Genomic DNA, 21,495 nt, shown 5'->3' with positions numbered 1-21,495 from the left:
CTGTCTTCAGATGCTACCTTTATTTTCTTAAAGGTTTATTTAAAATGACCATGTTTTTAAATGAGGATAAGAACATATGAGGAAAATATTAAAGGTGAAAAATTCATTTTATATGAATTGAAATTATATATGTATTATTACTGATCACATTTTTTAAAATCTCTCCCAATCATTTTAACTCATTCTTTTAAATTTTGCTTGTAGTGATGTGTGACTTTTTAGGCAGTTGCTGCTTGAGGAGCATTATATTGTCAGGGTTTCTGCTATTACTACACATTCATGTGTAAGCATTCATTCCATCCTGTTGAGTCCCTTTGCTGACCCTGCTGTGACTTCCAATCACATCTGTTTTCTGTAGATAAGGATGTGGCACAGAAGTTGACATGCTTCTTGGGACATGTGTGTCAGAGTGCCTGGTTCAAGTCTCAAGCTCTCTGCTTCTGACCCAGTTCCTTGTTAATGTTTGCCCTCGGAGGCAGGAAGCGGTGGCTAAAGCAGTTGAATCTCTGCGATACATATGGGAGACACAGATCAGGTTATTAGCTCCTGTCTTTGACTGGTACAGCTCAGGTTGCTTTAAACTGATTGAGAAGTGTGTGTGTGTGTGTGTGTGTGTGTGTGTGTGTAAAAAGTGTGTGTTTGCCTTTCAAATAAAATAAATGAAAATAATTAAAAAAAAATTTGCTGTCCAGCTTCATAATTGATTTTAACATGACAGTGAAGATAAGGCTATAGATTAGGTGCATTCCCAGATCTTCTCATTCTTATGATTTTTGTCCCCATCTCCACTTTTTCCCTGTTTCTTTCTCATAGAGACTATCAAGGAAATCATTGGATAAATACCAAGGGAGATTCCCCAGTTCCCTTACTTTTTAATTTCAATTTGTGTGGGTTTGTTGGGATTAGACCACAGTCTGATTTTGGTAATTGCACCAAAGTTACTGAACAAGCCTCCATGGATAAAAAAGGAAGCAGTCTTTATTCCTGCTTGTCATGGGTATTAAACTGCCATGTCTTATATCCCAATAGAACATTTCTGGAAAATTCTGTTTATATTGTTAACACATGTAGCCCTATGTGACTTTTTTTCTTGCTCCTATCACTTCCGTCTATGAAAAGCGATCCAAGTCAGATGCAGATTTGCAAGGAAGTAGAAAAGATATGTGTGTAATGCCAGGCTGATTATTGTCACTGCCAGCTCTCCCCCCAGGCAGTTGACGGGAGTTTGGGGGAGCAGGTTGCAGACCCTTCTAGTGCTTTAGATTTTTTGGGGTTGGCACCTGCCTAACCAAGTTCTGAATTCAGGAACCTTCCCTCTACTCTTATGATAGGGTTGGTGGTGTAAAGCGGTGAATCCACAGAAACCCCTAACTCTAAAATTTCCTTTCAACTGGGTTTCTGCTAGTAAACACTGAAGAAAAGGTGGACAAACAACAGACCCAAGTCTTGGGAGGCTGTTAACAGAGTGCAGATGAGACATGATAGGGGCCTGAGCCAAGTTTTCACAAAAGAAACCCACACGAGAGGACACAGATGAGGAAGATGCAAAGAGGTAATGTAGCAGGATGAGTGCCAGGATCTTTTTTTATTCCTGAAAATGCAACTACCGCATTTTGAAATGACCAAAACGTTTCTGAACCAGAGCACAATTCAATGTAAATGCTTCAATCTAGCAAGAGCATTTATAGTCAGCTTAAATGTCAAGATTTCAAATCACAATGATTGTTTGTTTTCTCGGTTTCTTTCCCTATCCCCACTACACCAGCCTGATCTTAACTGACTCTTGTGCTGCCACATTAATTTAGTGTTGTCCATTTAATCATGGGGCTTCTCAGACTTTTTGGAAATACAAGTGTGTGTTTATACGTGCATGCATACATACATGAATAGAGATGTGGTCCTAAAATAAGTTTTAATGTACAAGTAAGCGTAATTTCCAGGTGAGACAACAGTGAGCTTAGATGGTCAGCCCTGAAGATTGAGGGTCTGATATCAATGAGCCCACTAACTCTCTTGACGTGTTAGTATCCATGCATACAGCCCCCTCATCCAGAGGGAAGCCTTTCAGTCTTTCCCACAGGCACATTTAGTGAATCCCTCCTGTGTATTCCCCTGGCACATTTTACACACCTCTTATCAAGTCCTATAGTATTGTGGTTATTTATTTACAGGTCTGTCTCTCTCACTAGACAGAATTCCTCCAGCGATGGGACAATGTCTTATTCATGTTTGTATCCTAGTATATATCACAGTGCCTACCACATTGAGCATTCAGCTAATATTTATTGAAAATAATGCTTTAGTTCACTAAGCAATTTTTACAGTCAAGGAATCTAGAAGTGAATGCCGAGTGAGAAAAATTACCGTAGATATCCTTTTTTAAATGCGTCCTCCATATTGCAGTTTAAAAATGGTTTATAAATTGATTTATACACAGCCTCTCAGTAATGCACAGCTCATTAACTTGGATAATTCAGAGTCATTATAATTAAAGCACATTGGGGTTCACATTTATTAAGAAACGTTGAGACATAGGAAAAGGCATAAAGAGTACTGTGATGAATACTCACATCCCCGCCAGCCAGTTTAACGAGTGAATCCTTACCAGTCCAGCTCCAGCTCCAGATGACTCTCCCCAATGGCTTCTCTTCCACCACAGCTTGCCTAGGGTTACACTGACTATCCTACGGCATTTCCTCACACTTGGACGACTTGTGTTTTAAATTCAGAAGAATAGGTAACATTGCATGTTTTCACGCTCTCATATGGATAGGATAGTATTATGCATTTTCATTGGTACCTCCCCTGTCTTGACATTATATTAAGATTCAGACTTGTTGATAAGTGTATTTTTCTTTTCATTTTCATGGCTCCTTTTTAATGAATGAACTTTTCGATTATTTAATCATTCTCTTTGTGACAGACCCTGATGTTGTTCCCAATAGCTTTAATATTAAAAATAAGGCTGGAAGCACTTGTGTTCTGGCATTGTGTGTTAAGCCTCCACTAGGAAAGCTGTCAACCTGTGTCTGAGTGACAGTTTCTGTGCTGGCTGCTTCACTTCTGCTCTAGCTTGTTTCTAACACCCAGGAAGACAGCAGTTGGTGGCCCAGGACTGGGGAGCCTGCTACCTACTTGGGACACTTGCATGGACTCAGGCTTATGGCTTTGGTTTGACCCCGGACCTAGCTGTTACTGCGTTTTGTGAAATGAATCAGCTTAAGGAAAATATCACTATCTTTGTCTTTGTGTCTCTCTTCTTTTAAATCATTCAAAACTAATTGAATTTTGAGCCACTTAATAATTAATTAAATTAACTCTGCCTTTAATAAATAAATCCTTGAAAGAGGACAAAGGAGATTCCTTTAGAAGGCCTTTCCGTGTTAGCTAATGTTGCAAATTTGGAATTTAAGCTGTTTAGGGGAGGAAATCCATTGCTATTTTTAGACTTAAGATTTCGCTCTTATATTTGGAACCTAACAATAAATGGGGTGATTTGGTTTCTTTATTGAATATCTTTGGTGATTTTTCATGACTGACCATGCTCCTAATGTAAATTTGAAGCAACTTCCAATTAAGCTAAAAACACTTCGCCAAAATAAAGCGCCATGTTCTCTAAGAAAACCCTAGCAATGAGACATCCGGTTGTGTTGCTCATGTCCTATATCAGAGTGCCTGGGTTCAGCTTCCAGCTCTGGCCCTTAATTTCAGCTTTTTGATAATGGTGGCCCTGAGAGGTAGCACTGTTGGTGCAGGAAATTGGAGTTACTGCCACCAAAATAAGGTTCTTAGATTGAGCTTCCTAGCTCCCACTTTTAGCCTCTGGCTATGGCAGGCATTTTGGGGAATGAACTAGCCGATGAGAACTCTATCATCATATATATATATGCTATATTATATATATAATTGTGTATTATATATAATTATGTATTATATATTATATAATATATAATGTGTATATATTATCTATGTGCTATAATATATGTAAAAGATATATAAGCTTTATATATAAACTTTGCTTATTTATCTACTTATTTACATATATATAAACTATATATATGTATAAAAACTTAGACTAAAATCTCACATCATGTAATAATAGGTACTGCTTCTCCTAATCCTAATTACATTCCATCTGCGATATTAATTTCGTGTTTGAAAACAGCATCACTGATATTGTAACCTTAATTTTGACTTCAAAGAGATCATCAGAAAGCACACTAAACTAATGTGCCTCTTCAGTGTTCAGAAGCATTCCTTATGTGTAACAATTTGAGAAGAAATGACTAGATTTCAAATGAATATGATTTAGGGCAAGATGTGTAGACTGTGGTGAATGGCAAAATAAGGAGAGCCAACTAAAAAGAAAATCAGCCATTGATAATGTGTCCTGACACTTTAAAATATATGAGAAAATGGTTTCACAGGAAAACTCAACTGTATTGGCTTATATCAGTGAGGTGGGATTCCCCTGAAATGTAACTGCTGAATTCGTTTATTAGCATGTGGACAAATTACTAGAACACATAACCCTCTGAAGGCTTTTTTCTATGTGTAAACTGTAGGTATTGGCCTCTCCTCAGATTCAGATGTTAGAGATTATCCTAAAAGCTGAGTCCTAATTGAAACAGATTTAGGTAGACCAGCTGCTGAGCCTTTCCAATTCACTTTACTGGAATTGGATGAGGCTGAATGAGACACATGAGGACGCTATAATCCAAACCTTTGATAAAGGGTCCCTGGTGTCAAGGTGTACGTTCAGGGTATCATGTATCTAAGCCTGTGGAAGTGCTTGCGTAAGTTAAGAAAATATGTGCCAAACTCTTGTCAGACTTTAATCTGGTGTTCTTGAATAAGACTGCCCAATCAGAAAATCAAGTGGCCTATCGCCAGAGGCGGTATTGTTTTTCGTTCTTTATTTTCATGGAAAGCTTCTTTGATTCTCAGGATGCTTTTTTTTTTTTTTTTAAAAAAAAAAAAGGTAATTTACTTTGAATTCATGTTTGCTTAGAAGTCTCCTTTTAAGCTTTACTTAAACTTTTAACAGTATACATTTTCTATTATTCCAGTTCTAACCATCAGGGCTTGGTTGCAGGGTTCTGTGACATAGGACCTATATTCAATGCCAAGTATATTTTCAAAACAATATCTTTACTTTCTTGTAGCTCATTTTTCTTAATTTTGTTAAGAGGCATACAGTCAATTTTGCATAAGGGGATTCAGCTTCAAAGGACGTAGGATTCATAGCTTTCTTGTAGTTTAGATATGCTGCCATCAGGTGGTAGTAATATGTCATATCCATGTGATCCAGAGATTGCAATATGCTCAAGGTCACCAGTTGAAGCTACAGTGATTTGTAAAAATGAACATGTAGAATCGTCGATAGAAATTAAAATAACAATATTTCTGCCACTTTTCTTTTAAGCAAAGTGAAGTGTTTAAAACAGTATAAGAGCCAATATTTTATCTATTTATCTAGTTTATTTGTTAGATAAATGAAGCATTCCACTTTATGCCTTAGCAATATTAAGAAAATGTGGAAAAGCAAAATTAAAAAATGACCTAGTTTTATCACCTAAGCATCATCTCAGTTAATCCTTTGTTTCTTTTCTTTCCATTTTTTTATTGTTATGTGCAATTCTTAGTATGTTTATGTTTAGATTTTTTCAGGGGGAGTGGGGAGTGGAATTGAGTGACAGAAAAAGGTATTTAGCTGAGGCAATGCTGTACGAAGAGCTTGTGTTTTGCAAGTGTTAGAGTTACAACACCTTTTCAAATACTTTATGACTTATTAATACTCCATTGACTGAAGTTTTCCATAATATGCATAGTCACTCTCCTGCTGGTGGGTCCTGCACATTTCTGATTTGCTGAGCGACCAGTTTTTTTTTATCTTGTAACCAGTGCCGATCAAGAGAAGCGTTACTGCCCCGCACCTGTACTTTTGTTTTAACAAATAAGGACATCTTAGTCAAATAAATAGATATTATATGTATTTTTTTCCCCTAGAAAATTCAAACTCTGCCCTCACCTCAGAATGAAAATGCATGGTCGCTATTATTTCAATACCATATGAAACTTTTATAATTTTATCTGTTGTACCCAATCAGGTAGGACTTACATTTCTGGGCCTGTGACATTATGACATGGGATTATTGCCTACTTCCTACCAAAAGTATTTTCTCTCTCTCTTTTTTGTATAGCATAGAACACTGCTTTAAGGAAATACAGTCTGAAGTTCACAAACTACATCCCGACGTGCAGCTGCAAACACCAGCAGATTACTTTGAATGGCTCAGTCACTATAACTGTGATGTGTCTAAGTCACCTTCCATTCCCCATGGAGATGTGAGCAAATTCCTCAGAACAGTGGTAAAACTTTTTTGTTTGTCTTATAATGATGTGAAGTGGGTGAGCAGGGGACACAGTTTATTCATTTCCATTTGTTAATGTTTACTGTAGCAGCCATATTCTGCCGTATCTAAGAGTGTGTGTTTAAGGAATGAAATCCAGTAGGCTGTCTTTTTTATATTTTAGTATAATTTTTATCATTTAAGAAATTTTGTGTGAATTATGACTCCTGAATAGTTTGTGGAATGGCATATCAATAACACAATACCAACAAAGCTAATTCGATATCTATTGCAGTTGTCCACCAGAGAAGTTTGTTTGCATTCTGTATTTCCCTACCTTGTCTGCTTTCTCCATGCAGTGCTAAGTATAATGACACCGTTCCTATCGTTTGTATTATTAAAATGGCCTTTTCTCTTGTTCCCTGCATTCCCAACTTTCACTTATACCCACTTTTTTTTAGTAATGGAATGATTCTTATAAGAATATTATTAATTAATTGGAATCATTATGTTGACATTCTCTGATATATGTTAAAGATTTCTGTAACCTTCTTCAAGAATAGTTATTTCCTTGCACCTACATCTGCAAGGGTGCTAGGTTGCAAAAATGGATTCCCAGAAAAGCAGCACAACTGTTAGAAAGCAGTGTTTCTGCAGCTATGGTTTTAATTTAATTTAGGGTGGGAGGGAAGCACTGTTGTTGTCTAAACATCAAACATTGACTGAGGCAGATGTGGAAAATATCTGGAGGTTGTAGATGGCTTAGGATGACAGAATCAGCTGAAAATAGTTTTTGGCTGTTGTTATTATTACAGATGTCTCTTTAATGTTTATAAAGTAATAAGAGGAAGAGAAAGGAAGACTGTGCCCTGAAGCCCTAATCTTTTAAGAAAATCCTCTCCCCCTTTATCTCCTGAAGGTGGAGTCTAGAAGAATAAAGATGGATATAGTTATTCCTTTAATTTCTATTAAGAGCCATGTGTATTGAATTTCATTAATATTGATGTAATAATGCCTTCTCATTTAATTAAAAGCAAAAGCTTTTAATTATCTTTTAATCTGTCACACATAAGTCATTCTCCATTCACTGCAGGGCAGAGGCCGCCTTAGTTTTGCTCAAATTCATTAGACTGATAGGCTAGTTCCAGGCCTAGGTTTTTTTACATAATTGATCATGTTATTTCAAGGAAGGAACCACATTATTAAAACAGATCCAGATTAAACTAACCTTATTATCAAGTTTCTACATCCTCTAAGTGTCAATCTTGACAGTCATTTTCAAACATTCCCCTCCCCTCATCCCATAGGAAATTTGTTTTAATTATCTGGCTATTTGAATAAAAACCAGGATCCTCATTGTGGCAATTATACCAAAGTTATTTTCAAAATGTAAACGACCATACAAAACACAGATTTGAAACCTCTGTAATCTATTATTATTCTTTGATTAAACATTTATGGTAATTGAATAATAAAGAAATCCATCAGTGGGGCACTTTAGAGGACTCATTTGCCTTATAGGATTCGCCATGAATCTGCCATGTCCTGGATGGTGTTGTAAGGATGTCTCTTGCGGAAATTTCAGAAGGTGTGACTAGAGAGGAGGGAGAATTAAACAATAGAGAGGCTATATGCCGTTGGTGTGGTCAAAGGAATGTGGCTGAAGGGAGGGAGGCCAGCGCTCTATGCTTAGTTCTGTGTGTCTATGAACTTGGAAAAGTGACTGCTGCATGTTTGTGTCCTCAGCTGCAAGCTTGCATTTCAGACAGCTGTGCCTGCATCATTTTCACTCTGTTGGAACCCAAGAATGGATAAAAAAATGCAATCTATCATCATATAGATATTTGTATAAGTATTTATCAAAGATAGAACATTACATTAGATGTCATAATGCTTGAGGATGACCAAGACCAAATTCCAGGACTTTTTGCAGAAATTGTTCTTCATTCTGAATCACACTGAATGCCTATGGTGTCTTGGTCAGTAAGAAGTCTTGAAGCCAGCCTGATCCTAAGCCGCATGGGCCTTGCTTCCATTTTCCTTGTAATCACTTTAATTCTACTTAGAGAATATAAAGTATTTGCAGCATTAGTAGAAAGAGATATAATTAAGAAAGTCAGAATGTAAGGAGAATATATTGAATAATTCAAAGTTCAAGATGAAAGTAATTTTTTCTGGTTCCATTACTGTTAGCAATTACATCCACCATTGTTTTCTATTGGCACAGAAAGTACAAAGAAATAATTTCATATCTTTCAGGGGGTGATTTGAGAGTATCCTTATTCCCTTTTGAGTTAGTTATTTCTTTGGAGGGCTCTGAAACATTCTCAGATTAATTTTTAAAGTAGAGTCTTTTCTAACATGATTCTCAAAAAGGAATTTAAATGAAACCTGAAATCTTTCGATGCATTAAATTTTATTCCTCAGGACGGCAGCTATTAGTAACCTCTAGGCACATACTATATTTAAATATCCCCATTCTAGTCCTGAATCATCTTAAAGAATTGTATGTTCATTTGGGGATTTATAATAAGTATATCCATCCAAGCATGAAAATTATCTACCAGGAATTAATTAGGAGTATTATCTTGGACATTTTTGTCTTAGTAATCTATTTCAATCAATGTTTTACTGTAGAGGTTTATTTAGAATTTATAACTGTAGCTTTCATATAGCTCAGGTTATTTCAGGAAAAATAACAACAAGGACTCAAAACTACATCTGGAAGTCTAACTGGAGAGGTAATCAACTGGCCTTTCTAAAATTTAACAGTCCTTAAAAGCTGACTTTCCTAAAACTCTGAATTGATTTATTCTAAATGCAACACACCAACAATAAAATCATGATTCTAAAGTGAAATAAATTATTATGATCGTCCATGACCAGATACTTTTCCCCCCACTATACATAGAGCTAATGACATTTGTAATGTTATTTACTTTTATTAGCAAGATTTGTTAAAGAATGAGCAAAATCAAGAAGAAATGATACTGGATTTACTGGGGGAGCTCTCCTGCCACAGCGGCGTCTCCTTGCCCTGGAGCCTGAGTGGGACATCTTTCCATTGCCTCTCCAGGACTTCCCTTCATTCCGTGGAAGACCATTCCCCTGTGGACGTCAAGTCTTTGTGGGATGACATAAGACTGCATCTTCGACGCTTCTTAGTGAGCAGACTGCAGAGCCACAATGAAATACATAATTCACAACAAAAAATCTCACTGAAAAGTCAGTGCCTACAGCAACTCTTGTTTCTTTATCCAGAATCGGAAGTTTTAATCAAGTACCAAAGCATACAGAATAAATTGTTGACTGGCCTCCTGCAGGACTGCCTTCCTTCTTACCGGAGAGATTCAAATTTAGCCGCAATAGCTTGTGGCTACCAAAGCACAGTGCTCAAGTTATACTTCATGATAGAAGAGGATTTTAATATACTGTATGAAATTTTAGCTCCACTCTCAACAGTGAAATTTGTTAAAGAAACTTACCTGGATACTGTGACTGAAGAAATGGCAAAATTTCTTGAAAATTTTCGTGGGCTGCAGTTCAGAGAAAGTGCTGTCGGTGTGGTTAAAGCAAGCAGGAGCTGCAGCAAGCACAGAGGAGCAGTGCATGCTTTGGGTCAGTGACATTTAAAATCTGTTTGCTTTAACTTAAGCTTTTTGATAACTTTAGTTTTCTAGGAGTTCTCTATTTGGCTAAATTTCATTGCAGATTTCAAGATTAATAAAAAAAAAACAGATGTGAAAATGTGCAGTGTTAAGATCGCTCTAATGCATTTCTTTTTATGGAAGTACACTCAGCAGAATTTTTTCCAATGCTAAAATTTTAAAGATATTGGAAATGTAAACTAAACGTATAGCAAACGGTAATTTCATTTCTTATGATTGCATACAAGCATATAGATTACATATATAGAGATATCTATATCCGGTTTATAGAAAAGTTACATTTTGACCCAGTATATCTTCGAAAATCCAAACATTATTGGGTAAGAAGAATTTATGAACGTGGCTGTAATTTGCATTAGTTAAATTTAGAAGTATAAAAATGATTACAGTTTGAGTCAGCCAGTTCTGACAAGGAGCAGTTATGAAGCATTAATTGTAAAAGTCTAAGTAGTAATTAATTAGGAAGATGTAGCGATTTTACAATTGATAAGTTAGTTCCTCCGGTATTTTTTAAAGCATGCATATAAGCAAAACATTATTTAATACTTTCTAATTTAACTCAAAAGAGAAAAAGCAAATACTTGTGACAAAATATTTTTTCACTGTGATCCCTTTTTTAAACCAGTGTAGAATATTAAAGGTAAAAATATAATTATTTAAAAAATTAACATGAATCTCTTTTACATTAAACACTAAAGTATTAGTTCTAAGTGACTGCATAAACTATTTTGCCTAAGTATTTAAAATGAACATTTAATGAATTTTTACAGATCTCTGGATTTCTGATAACCAGCAAAATTTTACAGTTCAATATATTTTCACTTTTCTTCATTAACAAAGTACTGAAGACCAAATTAATGTGATATATGAATTTTAATTGTTTAATATTTTTCATTACGCTTTTTTTGTTTTTCTCCAGGAGTTTGATCATATTACAAACCCACTTTGGGTTGTAGCACAACACAGACAGTTAATTTAGAAACGTTATAATTTTGCTGAAAGCAAATAGGCTTTTGTTTTCATTGCTAGCACATAGATTTTTTAAGTGCATTTCACAATTGTATTTGTTTTCTAAAATTTTAGTATTCTCTACAAATTTTCCCGTTTACTTGTACTCTCCTTGTGAAAGTTTTATTTGTCTTAAATATAGTTCATGACAGAAGCTAAAACCTTTCTCACTGAAAATACGTGTAAGGGGCTACAGTTTCTTCAACTCTGATATTTGGGTGTTTTTCCATTGCTTAGAAAAAACTGTGTGTCTAATACCAGAAGTTGACATTTTCCCCATGTGCCTAAGTACCCTGATCTTTCTTAAGCTGATGTATCTGAACTTTGGTGTAGATCTTGAGAAGTGAGCACTTTCCGTATTGCTGGGGCATGCGTGTGCGCTGTGCTAATCACCCGTTGCTTACCCCGACTGCATGAACCAGGAAAGAAGCTTAGAAACCCTGACTTCCTCTGCCTCGTGTTCCACATGGTCAGGACTCACATCCACCATCAGGCTTCAAGCGCAGGCCAGGATGTCTCCAAGACCCGTATTCCCACGCTCCCAGGCCCTGTCCTGCAGTGCAGTTAAATCCTTTGTCATCCATGAAAGATTTCAGAATTTATTCTGAAAATAAATTTGTCTCAGCTTTATTGCCCGCCTGCTACACACAGTAAGGTTTTTTTTTTTGTTTTGTTTTGTTTTTAACTACAATTTTTTTTTTTAAGGCATAGTAAGCAGAAAAAAATGAAGTACATTGGTGCCTCTGTTGCTAGGAACTGCTAAATTAAGCCAGCTGACTAACCTGGTTTTTACTCTGTTATCTGAACCAATAGCCAAGCTTTCACTGTCAAGGAAGTAGAAGTGCAGCTTTGAGAAGAGCAGCCATAATTGTTATTTCTTAAATAAAAATCTAGACTGGCTTGGATGAGATATAATTGTATTCTCTGTAGTATATATCTCTGAAGGTAATTCAAAAAGTCGGTGGAAAATGAAATTAAGATTTTTTTGTGCAAAAAAATGAAATTCATCATGTAATTTATTCATAATAAACATTGTCCACGAACTTTTTGAATCAGTATTCCATTTATATTCATGCCCATAGAATTTTTGATATTTTACCTTAAACTGTAAAAAAGATATTCCTTAACAATAGCTAATATTATTACTTGGGATGTTAGTGTGTGTCACTCTATTTAATTCTTCTAACCCCTCAACAATGTAGGTCCCATTATTTATTATCTCCACTGCACAATGGGTAAATTAAGACATGTTAACTTACAGTCATGGCATTAAGCCAGGATTCAAACTCTGATGCAAAACTCTTGCTCTGTGACTGTCCTCTGTATACCGAAGATCAAGGTAGAAATTGCAAATCACATTTAGGAACACTTCTGCGGTCCCTCGATACATCTTCAACTTTAGTGTACTCACTGTTTTACATTCTTGTGTGAGGACTATTTAATCCAACTAAAAATTATCTTTGCTTGTAATTCCTAGTTAGTGATTTTTACATGATATTTACATAATCTATACATATTAATAACATATATAACATTTATACAACTGCTCACTTCCTATCCAGCTGCCTGCTAATGTGCCTGGGAAAGTCCTTGACCCAAGTCCTTGAACCCCTGACCCAACTAGGAGACCTCACGTAAGAGACCTAAGGGAAGCTCCTGGCTCATGGCTTCAGACTGGCCCACCTTCAACCACTGAGGCCATTTGAGGAATGAACCAGCGGATGGACGATCTCTTTGTCTCTCCCTGTCTCTCTGTAACACTTTCAAATAAAATTTTTAAAAAGATTTTTTAAAAACAATATTTGTAATTTTTTTCTGGATAGTACTAATATTTTCAACATTTGTTTATGTGAAAGGCAGAGTTACAGAGCAAGAGAGAGAGAAAGATCGCCCTTCCATTGGTTCGCTCAAATGCTTGTAATAGCCAGAGCTGGATCAGGCTAAAGATATGAACCAAGAGCTGCATCCAGGGCTCCTGTTGATTGATAGGGGATGGGATGCCAGTGCAGGCCATCTTTTACTGCCTTCCCAACCATTAAGAGTTCAGAGTAGTATTCAAGGCTATTTCTGCATTAGGACAGAGCCTCTTCCCTTAACTACTGTGGCTTACTGTCTCTTGTTAATTTAATTAAATCATAAGGCAAAGAACCCTTTTATAATACAAAGAGTAAATTCATTTTTAGCCACTTTTTACATCCTGAATTTTGTGAGTTGGACATTCTAGAATTTTCTACATTTAAAACTAAAATAATTCAGAAGTGGTGATAGAAATAGAATATTGTCACATTACTGGATTTTCTATTTGGGAGGGAAAAAAATCCAATACTTTACATTTTAATACATAAAAAGGAATATATTACCATTAATTTTTTACTTAATGTTTAAAAAAACATGGAGAATCTCTGTTTCTTTCTAGAGATGCCAGTAAGCTGGTTACATTTAGGCTTTGTACCAGTGTTAAGCTAGATAAATATAAGTTACTGAATTAGCTAAGCAGAATTCTGCCAGACTTGGAAGACTTTTTTGCCATTCACTAGTTACTAACAATGCCATTAGTCAACATCATGTCTGCTAGATGTGGCCACATTCTTTTGCTTGTTTATGCGATTTTGCTGCACCATCATCGTCCAGAAATTAAGACAGTAACCAGTTATGGTTTCTTTTTGTTTGTTTGTTTTAAGATTTATTTGTGTTTATTATAAAGGCAGATTTGAAGAGAGAAGGAAAGACAGAGAAAAAGATATTCACTTCTCTGGTTCACTCCCCAAATGGCTTCAATGCCCAGAGTTGAGCAGATCTGTAGCCAGGAGCCAGGAGCTTTTCTGGGTCTTCCATGTGGGCACCAGACCACAAGCAAGGAGCTAGACGGAAATTGGAGCATCTGGGACATGAACCTGCGGCTATATGGGATGCTGGTGCTTGTGAGGATAGGATTAGCCAATGGAGCCATCACACTAGGCCCTTCTTTTCTATGACTGAAGAACAAATACACTTTGGCTGGTTAACAAATTAAGTTAACTGTAGAGTTAAGATCAGCAAAGAAGCATCCTTCCCTGGCACCTAAAAGCCTCATAAGAAAACATATAAAATCTTTAGTACTAGGATTTTTATCACTTAAGGAAATGCCTTTTGAGATTTTTCCTACTAAACATTGTGTCATCTCTGATTATTAATTATACGATTAAAAACCATAAGCAGGATCTAGCACAACGACTCAGTGGCTAAACCTTTGCCTTGCAAGCATCAGGATTCCAAATGGGCAATGGTTCATGTCCTGGCTGCGCCACTCCCCATCCAGTTCCCTGCCTGTGGCTTGGGGATGCAGTGGAGAATGGCCCAAAGGCTTGGGACCCTGCACGTGCACATGGGAAACCCAGAAGAAGCTCCTGCATCTTTTGTAGTGGCATCTGTTACAATTCTTGGCCTGAATTGACAATGGATTGTTTCTGTTTGTTTGTTTGTTGTTTTTGGTTTGGTCTGGCTTTTTATACTGCTGGTGGTTTAGAGAGTTAAGTGACTCAGCCTTGCATGCACCAGACTTGCAAGGGGCAAATCCTCAGCGTTGACTATAACGTCTGAAAGTCACGTGGATTTCCTTTGCTTCTACCATCCTGAAAATTGAATTTCTATCCCTCTGTTTATTCATATATTTTTAATTTGCTTCTAGTCTTACCAAAACACTTTCAAGAATTTTGATATTTGCCCTATCTAAATGGAGATTTAAAATTCCTTGCGTAGGGAAACAAAATGTAATAGAATAGAGTTGGCCCAATTAAAAGCAAAACCCACCAATGTTTGCTTCCCCAGCTTCCCCTCAGCATTGGATAGGAATAGAAAACCTTGTGTATGGTTTAGAAAAGTACAATGTATGTAACCATTAGTTTAACTTTTCCTAACAGAATAATAGGAAATGCAAGGTGGTAGATGAGTGCAAGTCAGCAGAGAATCCAACAAGGCCATGGCAATTATATCACACCGGAGGAATAAAAAAGGTTAAATAATTTTGAAATTTTAAAGCTTAGAATTTTGCAATATGACTGCCCAAAATTGATTTTAGAATAAATGGTATTTTGCAGTTTGTCCTCCGAGGTAGGTTAAGTTTAAAAATGCATTGTTAGCGTTTCCATTGGCAAAAAAACACAATGCGGTGCAAGTTTTAAAGTAGATGTCCAGATTTGTGGCATAATCTGTGCTGGGGGTGGCAAAAAAAAAAAAAAAAAGAAAAATTGCTTCCAAATTTTATGAAGAACATTGTCAGGGTAGCTTATCTATCTTATAAAATTGTTTTATGGTGGTTTCTTTTATGTGTTTTTCCAAAATGTACTGAAATAAATTATAATTATGTTCTTTTTGTCATGCAGTAAAACAGTCATCCTTCAGCTCTTTGAAGAAGATGTACTTTTTTAAATGGGCATTTTTTTTTCTGATGACTTTCTTAATCACAATCACAAAAACTATAAAATTTACAGTTACGGTTGGGACCTAGTTAATGTGGAGCCTGGACCCCAAACAGAAAAGGAAAGATGGCATAAGTGTTACCCCATTAATATTTCAGAGTCAAAATCTAGTGTGTAGTCAATATGCAAAAAGAGAAACGCTGCCTTGAGTTTATGAGTAAGACTTGACTTCACTGATTTGGTTCATGTCGTAGGTCCAGGTGAGTCTGTCTGAAGAGACTTGTGTGTATTGAGCCCCATGAGCTGGCTTTAATGCCTCCTCTAGATGAAACAGATGCACACTTATGTATAAGCTTTCTCTGCTTTTATTTACAACCGATCATCTCTGGCTGTGCCTTGTTTTTGTACTTCAGCAAGACAACAAGACATAAAGCTCAAAAACCGTTATGTTTATATGGAAGAGACTTATAAGGATTTCAGTTACAGGAAAGCACATACTTCCTTGTCACGACTATATTTCAAAGCAGGCTACTAAATATAAAATTTAGTGTCAGTCACTTGGCCGCGAACCAATATGGGTTTGCCTTTCATTGTTTTGTTGTTGTTTGTTTTTAGTTTTCGTCATGTGCCATGGTCTGTGGGCTACAGAAAGGGAAGCAGAAATCAAACAGGTGTTTAAACACTTGCAGCACCATGATACGTTTTGCATGCTCCTGGTTTTCTCCGACTCCCTGATCGCTCTTTATGGTTCTGTCATTTTCAATCAGCAGAGTCCATGTGATCAGTATATTGCTGATAAACTTGTCAATGCCTCTTCAGAGCAGGAGTCCCCAACCTATTCGGAAGCCCGTGCTTCATTTCAAGTATCATCTTGATAAGACTGAGCTGTGTCACAGGCAGCTGTGCATAGCCAGCTCAGTCTACAACTAATTTGTGCAGGAAAAAATTAAATCAGGAGGTAAATTATTTCATGATTGCTCATTCCCAACAGAGTTGGGCATCATTCTGAAGAAAATATCAAATAATTGGTTTCAGGCCGTGTCAGACACATGCAATTCCCTTCTCTAATGGCTGTGTGTGGTAGCACCAGGCCTCAGGGGTCAGCGAGGAACTGGAAATAGCTTAGCGCCAGGCACAGCAATAGAGAGATGGAGCACATAGGAAATGAAGTGGCAATAAGTGCAATCCATAGGGGAAATGTGCTTCACTTGGAGTTTAATATATTGGTTCAGATTCTGGCAGGAAGCCATGCAACAATTGTTTACCTTTTTGTCAGCATCTGCATCTGTTCTGTTTTGTAAACAGCACTTAACTCTCAGTGGGTAAATGATGGAGTCAGTAACAACTGTTAAGGGATTTCCTTAAGCACCCCCTCCCCGTTTTTTTCGTATTCTATAACAAATGCATACTACAAACAAGGTTTGCCTTAGATTAGCAAGGAGTAGACATTAACAGGGTCAAAGGGATTTGATTGGGAACATTTTACAGCTTCTTGGGTCTGCAGTAATTATATCTGTGTGATTTGAATGTATTTTGTAACCTATCCAAATTAAACTGTTAAAAAAATGCTAGCAAGCAGAAATGAAGATGATTTTTTATAATTATCTTAAGTACTGTGTGTAGAAAACCGCTGGCACTGTTTTTAATGATTTAGTTCTGTGCAGTGTTGTGTATTACAGCTGCTATGCAGAAATATTAAGTTGCCTTTTGCAGTTTTTAGGAAATTAGTGATTATATCCAGCAGTGCTAATTATTTGAAATGTACAGTTAAAAAAAAAATGACACACTGTAGTGTGACTTGTAAAAAAGATCGATCTTTGACTAGTGCTTATAAAGCTAAGTATATCATTAGTAAACGCAAAAGAAAGAATAACAATGCTTTTAAGTTCACTATCTTCAGGGGAGTGAGTGGGAGTTGATGAATCCTGTCATAAATGCAGGATTGTTAGAGAAGTTATTGCCTCACTTAAAAGCGAGTATCACCAGGATCAAAGGAACGTGTTGTTGCCAGTGGGATTTATGTGTGCTTTACTTTGGAAATAACTCCTTAAAACTGTCACACACACAATTGCTAAGTTGCTTTGTATTTGCTTTATTAAACGACTTTGTATCTGATTTAACCCAAGCTTAATTCTGTTTTCAGAATTTTGTTTTCTTCTGTTTTTACTTGTATAATAAGCATTAAATCTTCCGCTTTTTTTTTTCTCTCAAATGTGTTTTTTGAACCTCTCATTGGAGTACCATAAACCACCATAACAATTTAGGAATTAATTTGTTCAGACCATTCAATCAAGATTTGCATACTAACTCTTTAAGATTTTATATCTCCAAGGGTTTAATCTGAATTCTTTGGTTTTTCTCAGGGATCATTTTGCCATTTCATTTACCAACCCCCCCCCTTTTTTTAAAGTTTGTCATTTTTTTAATGAAATCTATTTAATTAGAATTGATATTTGAAGCACAGGCATTTGACGCAACAGTGACGTTGCCACTTATATCTTGTACTTTTCAGGTGGTTCTGCAGTCTAGCTTGGCAAGACTTGCCCCCATTCCCAGCTGATGCTGCAACAAAGCCCAACCAGCTTGCACTTAATTTTGGCTCATGCGTGCCGCAATGAATACAGTTACTAAGCCCAGCTAGCTCTCCCCCTAACCCAGCTCATTTGAGGGCAAGGGGTTTGTAGCTCTGCCCAGCCTTGCCTGCTCTAGATTCCGCTTCTCAAGCTTACCAGCAGGAGCAATGGCCCAGCAGGGAAAACCTCACCCCTCCACCCGCTGCCTCCCTACCGGGCTTTGGGGAAAGAGGGAGCAGCCCGGGGGGGGGGGGCAGGAGAGGAAGAGCTCCTATCTTTCCCATCCTGGCTGTTGCTCCCCCACCCTACCCCCCACCCCCGCCGCCACTGCCCTGAGAGTTCTCCAGTTCTGATCAAACTTAACTGCTGATGTGTATTGGGCAAGCGCAGGTGACAGATCCCAGTGCTTGGGTTTCTGCCACTTAGAGCACTTGGATTGAGTTCTGGACCTGGCTGCATTCAGCCCTGGCCATGTGGGCATCTGGGGAATGAACCCACAAATGGATGACTCACTCTTATTTTCTCTCTGTTTCTTTCTTTCTCTCTGTGTGTTTCTATCAGAAAAATAAAAAATAGAAAAAGAAAAAGAATTAGAGAATTTGGACCATATCTTTGCTATTCCTACTGAAACTAGAAAACACCTTGGCTTCGTCTTCTGGACTGGCATAGTATTCTGGTTTTTTTTTTTTTTGGCATGTGTTATTGTAATATTAACTAGTATATGGTGATATGCATGCAACAATAAATGCTATACTCTTATAAATTCTTTGTTACCTCCTAAAATGCCTAGATTTTTGTGTTTTTATCATCAGGCTGATCAGAATCTGTATATCAAAGAGATGGTGCTTCACTTATTTCAATGAGAGTGTAGTAGTGCATATTCAGGCTCAGAAATTAGGCTAGAGCAACTGTTGATGAGTGCATCCCATCTAGAGACAGCCTACTCAGGAATCCATTCCACTGTGACATTTATACCATTCCATAAAGAGTAATTAACTTTAATATTATTGCATGCTGTGTTGTGTAAGCATTAAGAAAAATATGTTTTTATAGTTTTGTCTCCAGTTTAGAATCTATGATTGGAAACCTTAGACCAAATTTCCCTACCAACTTGTACATTTTTGTAAGATTTATCTTTATTGTACAGGCAAATACATAGAGAAGGAAAGACAGAAAGATATTTCATCTGCTGGTTCACTCCCCAAATGGCCTCCATGGCCGGAGCTTAGTCAATCCGTAGCCAGGAGCCAGGAGCTTCCTCTGGGTCTCCCACACAGGTGCTGGGTCCCAAGGCTTTGGGCAATACTCCATTGCTTTCCCAGGATGCAAGCAGGGAACTGGAAGGGAAATGGAGCAGCCAGGACATGAACTGGCGCCCACATGGAATCCCAGTTTGCTCAGTGCAAAGATCTAGCCGCTGAGCCATCGTGTGGGGCCCAACTCGTACATTTTGTAATTACTACCTTTACCAAGACCAAATGGCCACTTGTGACCAATTATTCCTCAATAAATGTAAATAACTTTAGACTCTAACTTATGCTATACCCCGTTAAAATCTATTTGATGTCAGTTAATATCTCACTTTTGTGTTATGTGTCTCCAGTGACACTTTAATCATTCCATATACAAGTGTAAAACTGTTAGGATTGAAATTTTTGTAGGTCAACATATTCAAAGTTACATATTTCTTGCAATAATCAAAGTGGGTATTCTGCATTTGTTAGCCTTAATGTTATCCACGTCTAACCACAGTGCTTGAAAAATTGTAATGGTTAATGGAGTCTATTCTGATGGACTCTGTAAGGCACTCATAGAGGAATGGGTATTGTCTGTGGATCATTAGCTAATTGTAAAAAAAATGATTCTGAAAGGTGACGCTTTGTCATATCAGGCGAAGGCAGTAATCACTATTCCATAAGCCAAGGGAAAATTAAGTGCTAATTAGCAGGTTATGAAGTGTGCAGTTGTAGTTGGAGCATAAGGAGTATTTTCCCATTGGTAGCAAATGTTACTTAGGTATCAATTCAGTACCAATCAGCATTTGGTTACTGATAGCAAAGTGTATTTTTAAGTCCCAAAGCATAATATTAAATGTCAGGAGGTTGAATTATTCAACATCAATGCAAAGTTTCTATAATATAATTTCAACATGTAGTATGGTTGCTTGCTTACAGCATGTCTACTGTTTATTAGATCAGCTTCTTGGAACTCAAAGTCTCTATCCAGACTTAGGTTTATTTCCTTTCTCTTTAAAATAAATCTTTGAGGAAAAGACAGATGTCGCTACTTTATATCAATTTTTACAGTTTCATGTAATTAGCTTTCCTAGTCATCAGATCAGAGTTGCTTAGTTATTTATTTGTTCCCAACTTCAAAGCATCTGATCTTTACAAGTTGACTTATTCTGTGTTCTTGTTATTATAGCATAATTTTGATTTCATATTGAAAATTGGTCTTTAAATTAGCTTACGTTGTTAACTCCATGAAATTCAAAGTGGTGAATACTGAAGTTAGCCTTTTAAAAATATCTCATGGAGATATTTCTGAATACTGATAGTAAATATTTGAGATTTCTGCTAAGACAACCTCTGTTAATAAAGATTCGAGATTTATTTCAGAAGGAACAGTTTTGTGTTATTTTCGAGTAAAATTTACACACACTAGTCATTGTATTGAATCACTTTCAAGAATAAATGTCACTTTGGCATCACCCAGCCATGTTAGGATAAAGAAAAGGACCATAATCCACTTTTCAATTTGTGATAATCCTTGTGGGTTCTTCTATCCTCCAAATGAGTTCCAAGCAGTTAAATCTGCTTGTAAAGCTGTTATGTTCAGAATTTTCTTAGAATTTGAGCTAATTCCATTTGTCTATTTTTGCCTTTATTGCCTGTGCTTTTGGGGGTCTTATTCAAGAAGTTGTGACTTATGCCAGTATCTTGCCGTGTTTTCCCCCATTAATTTGATGGCTTTCGGCCTTTGATTTTAATCCCCAATCCATTGTGAATTGGTTTTAGTATAAGGTGTGAGGTATTGGAATTGTCTCATGCATTGGCATGCAGAAATCAACTTTTCCTCAAACTGTTTGCTGACGAAACTGTCCTTTATCCAGGGAGTGATTTTAGCTTGTTTGTCGAAGTTTAGCTAGTTACAGAGGTATGGATTAATTTCTAGGGTCTCTGATTTACTTCATTGGTCTGCAGGTTTATTCTTGTGCCAGTATCAGTTCGTTTGGGTTGCAACTGTACTGTAATATATCTTAAAATCCAGTATTGTGATGCTTCCAGATTTATATTTGTTATTCAGGAGCCTCTTCTGATTCCATATGAATTTTAGGGTCATTTCCTCCACATTGGAGAGGAATATCTTTCATGTTTTAACTGGGATTGCGTTGAATCTGTAGATTGCTTTGGATAGTACGCTGAAATTTTTGATGATGATTCTCTTAATGATTCTCAGGAGCATGGAAGAACTTTCCTTTTTTTCCTTATTTCTT

General features: G+C 36.8%; 1 protein-coding gene across 1 annotated transcript in view; it reads left to right on the top strand.

Moving 5' to 3' along the window:
- Positions 1 to 21,495, top strand: part of KIAA0825 (KIAA0825 ortholog) — a 138,518-nt gene that overhangs the window by 28,908 nt on the left and 88,115 nt on the right. The window contains exons 3-4 of the mRNA XM_040985897.1: positions 6,204 to 6,372; positions 9,302 to 9,971. Of these exons, the coding sequence (XP_040841831.1) occupies positions 6,204 to 6,372; positions 9,302 to 9,971 (839 nt within the window). The remainder of the gene's footprint in view (positions 1 to 6,203; positions 6,373 to 9,301; positions 9,972 to 21,495) is intronic.

Source organism: Ochotona curzoniae, unplaced genomic scaffold (assembly GCF_017591425.1).
Source record: "Ochotona curzoniae isolate NIBS_2020 unplaced genomic scaffold, NIBS_Ocur_1.0 contig_4501, whole genome shotgun sequence".
NCBI classification, from domain to species: domain Eukaryota; kingdom Metazoa; phylum Chordata; class Mammalia; order Lagomorpha; family Ochotonidae; genus Ochotona; species Ochotona curzoniae.
The sequence above is the reverse complement of the archived record's forward strand: the minus strand, read 5'-3'. Positions and strand labels throughout refer to the sequence as shown.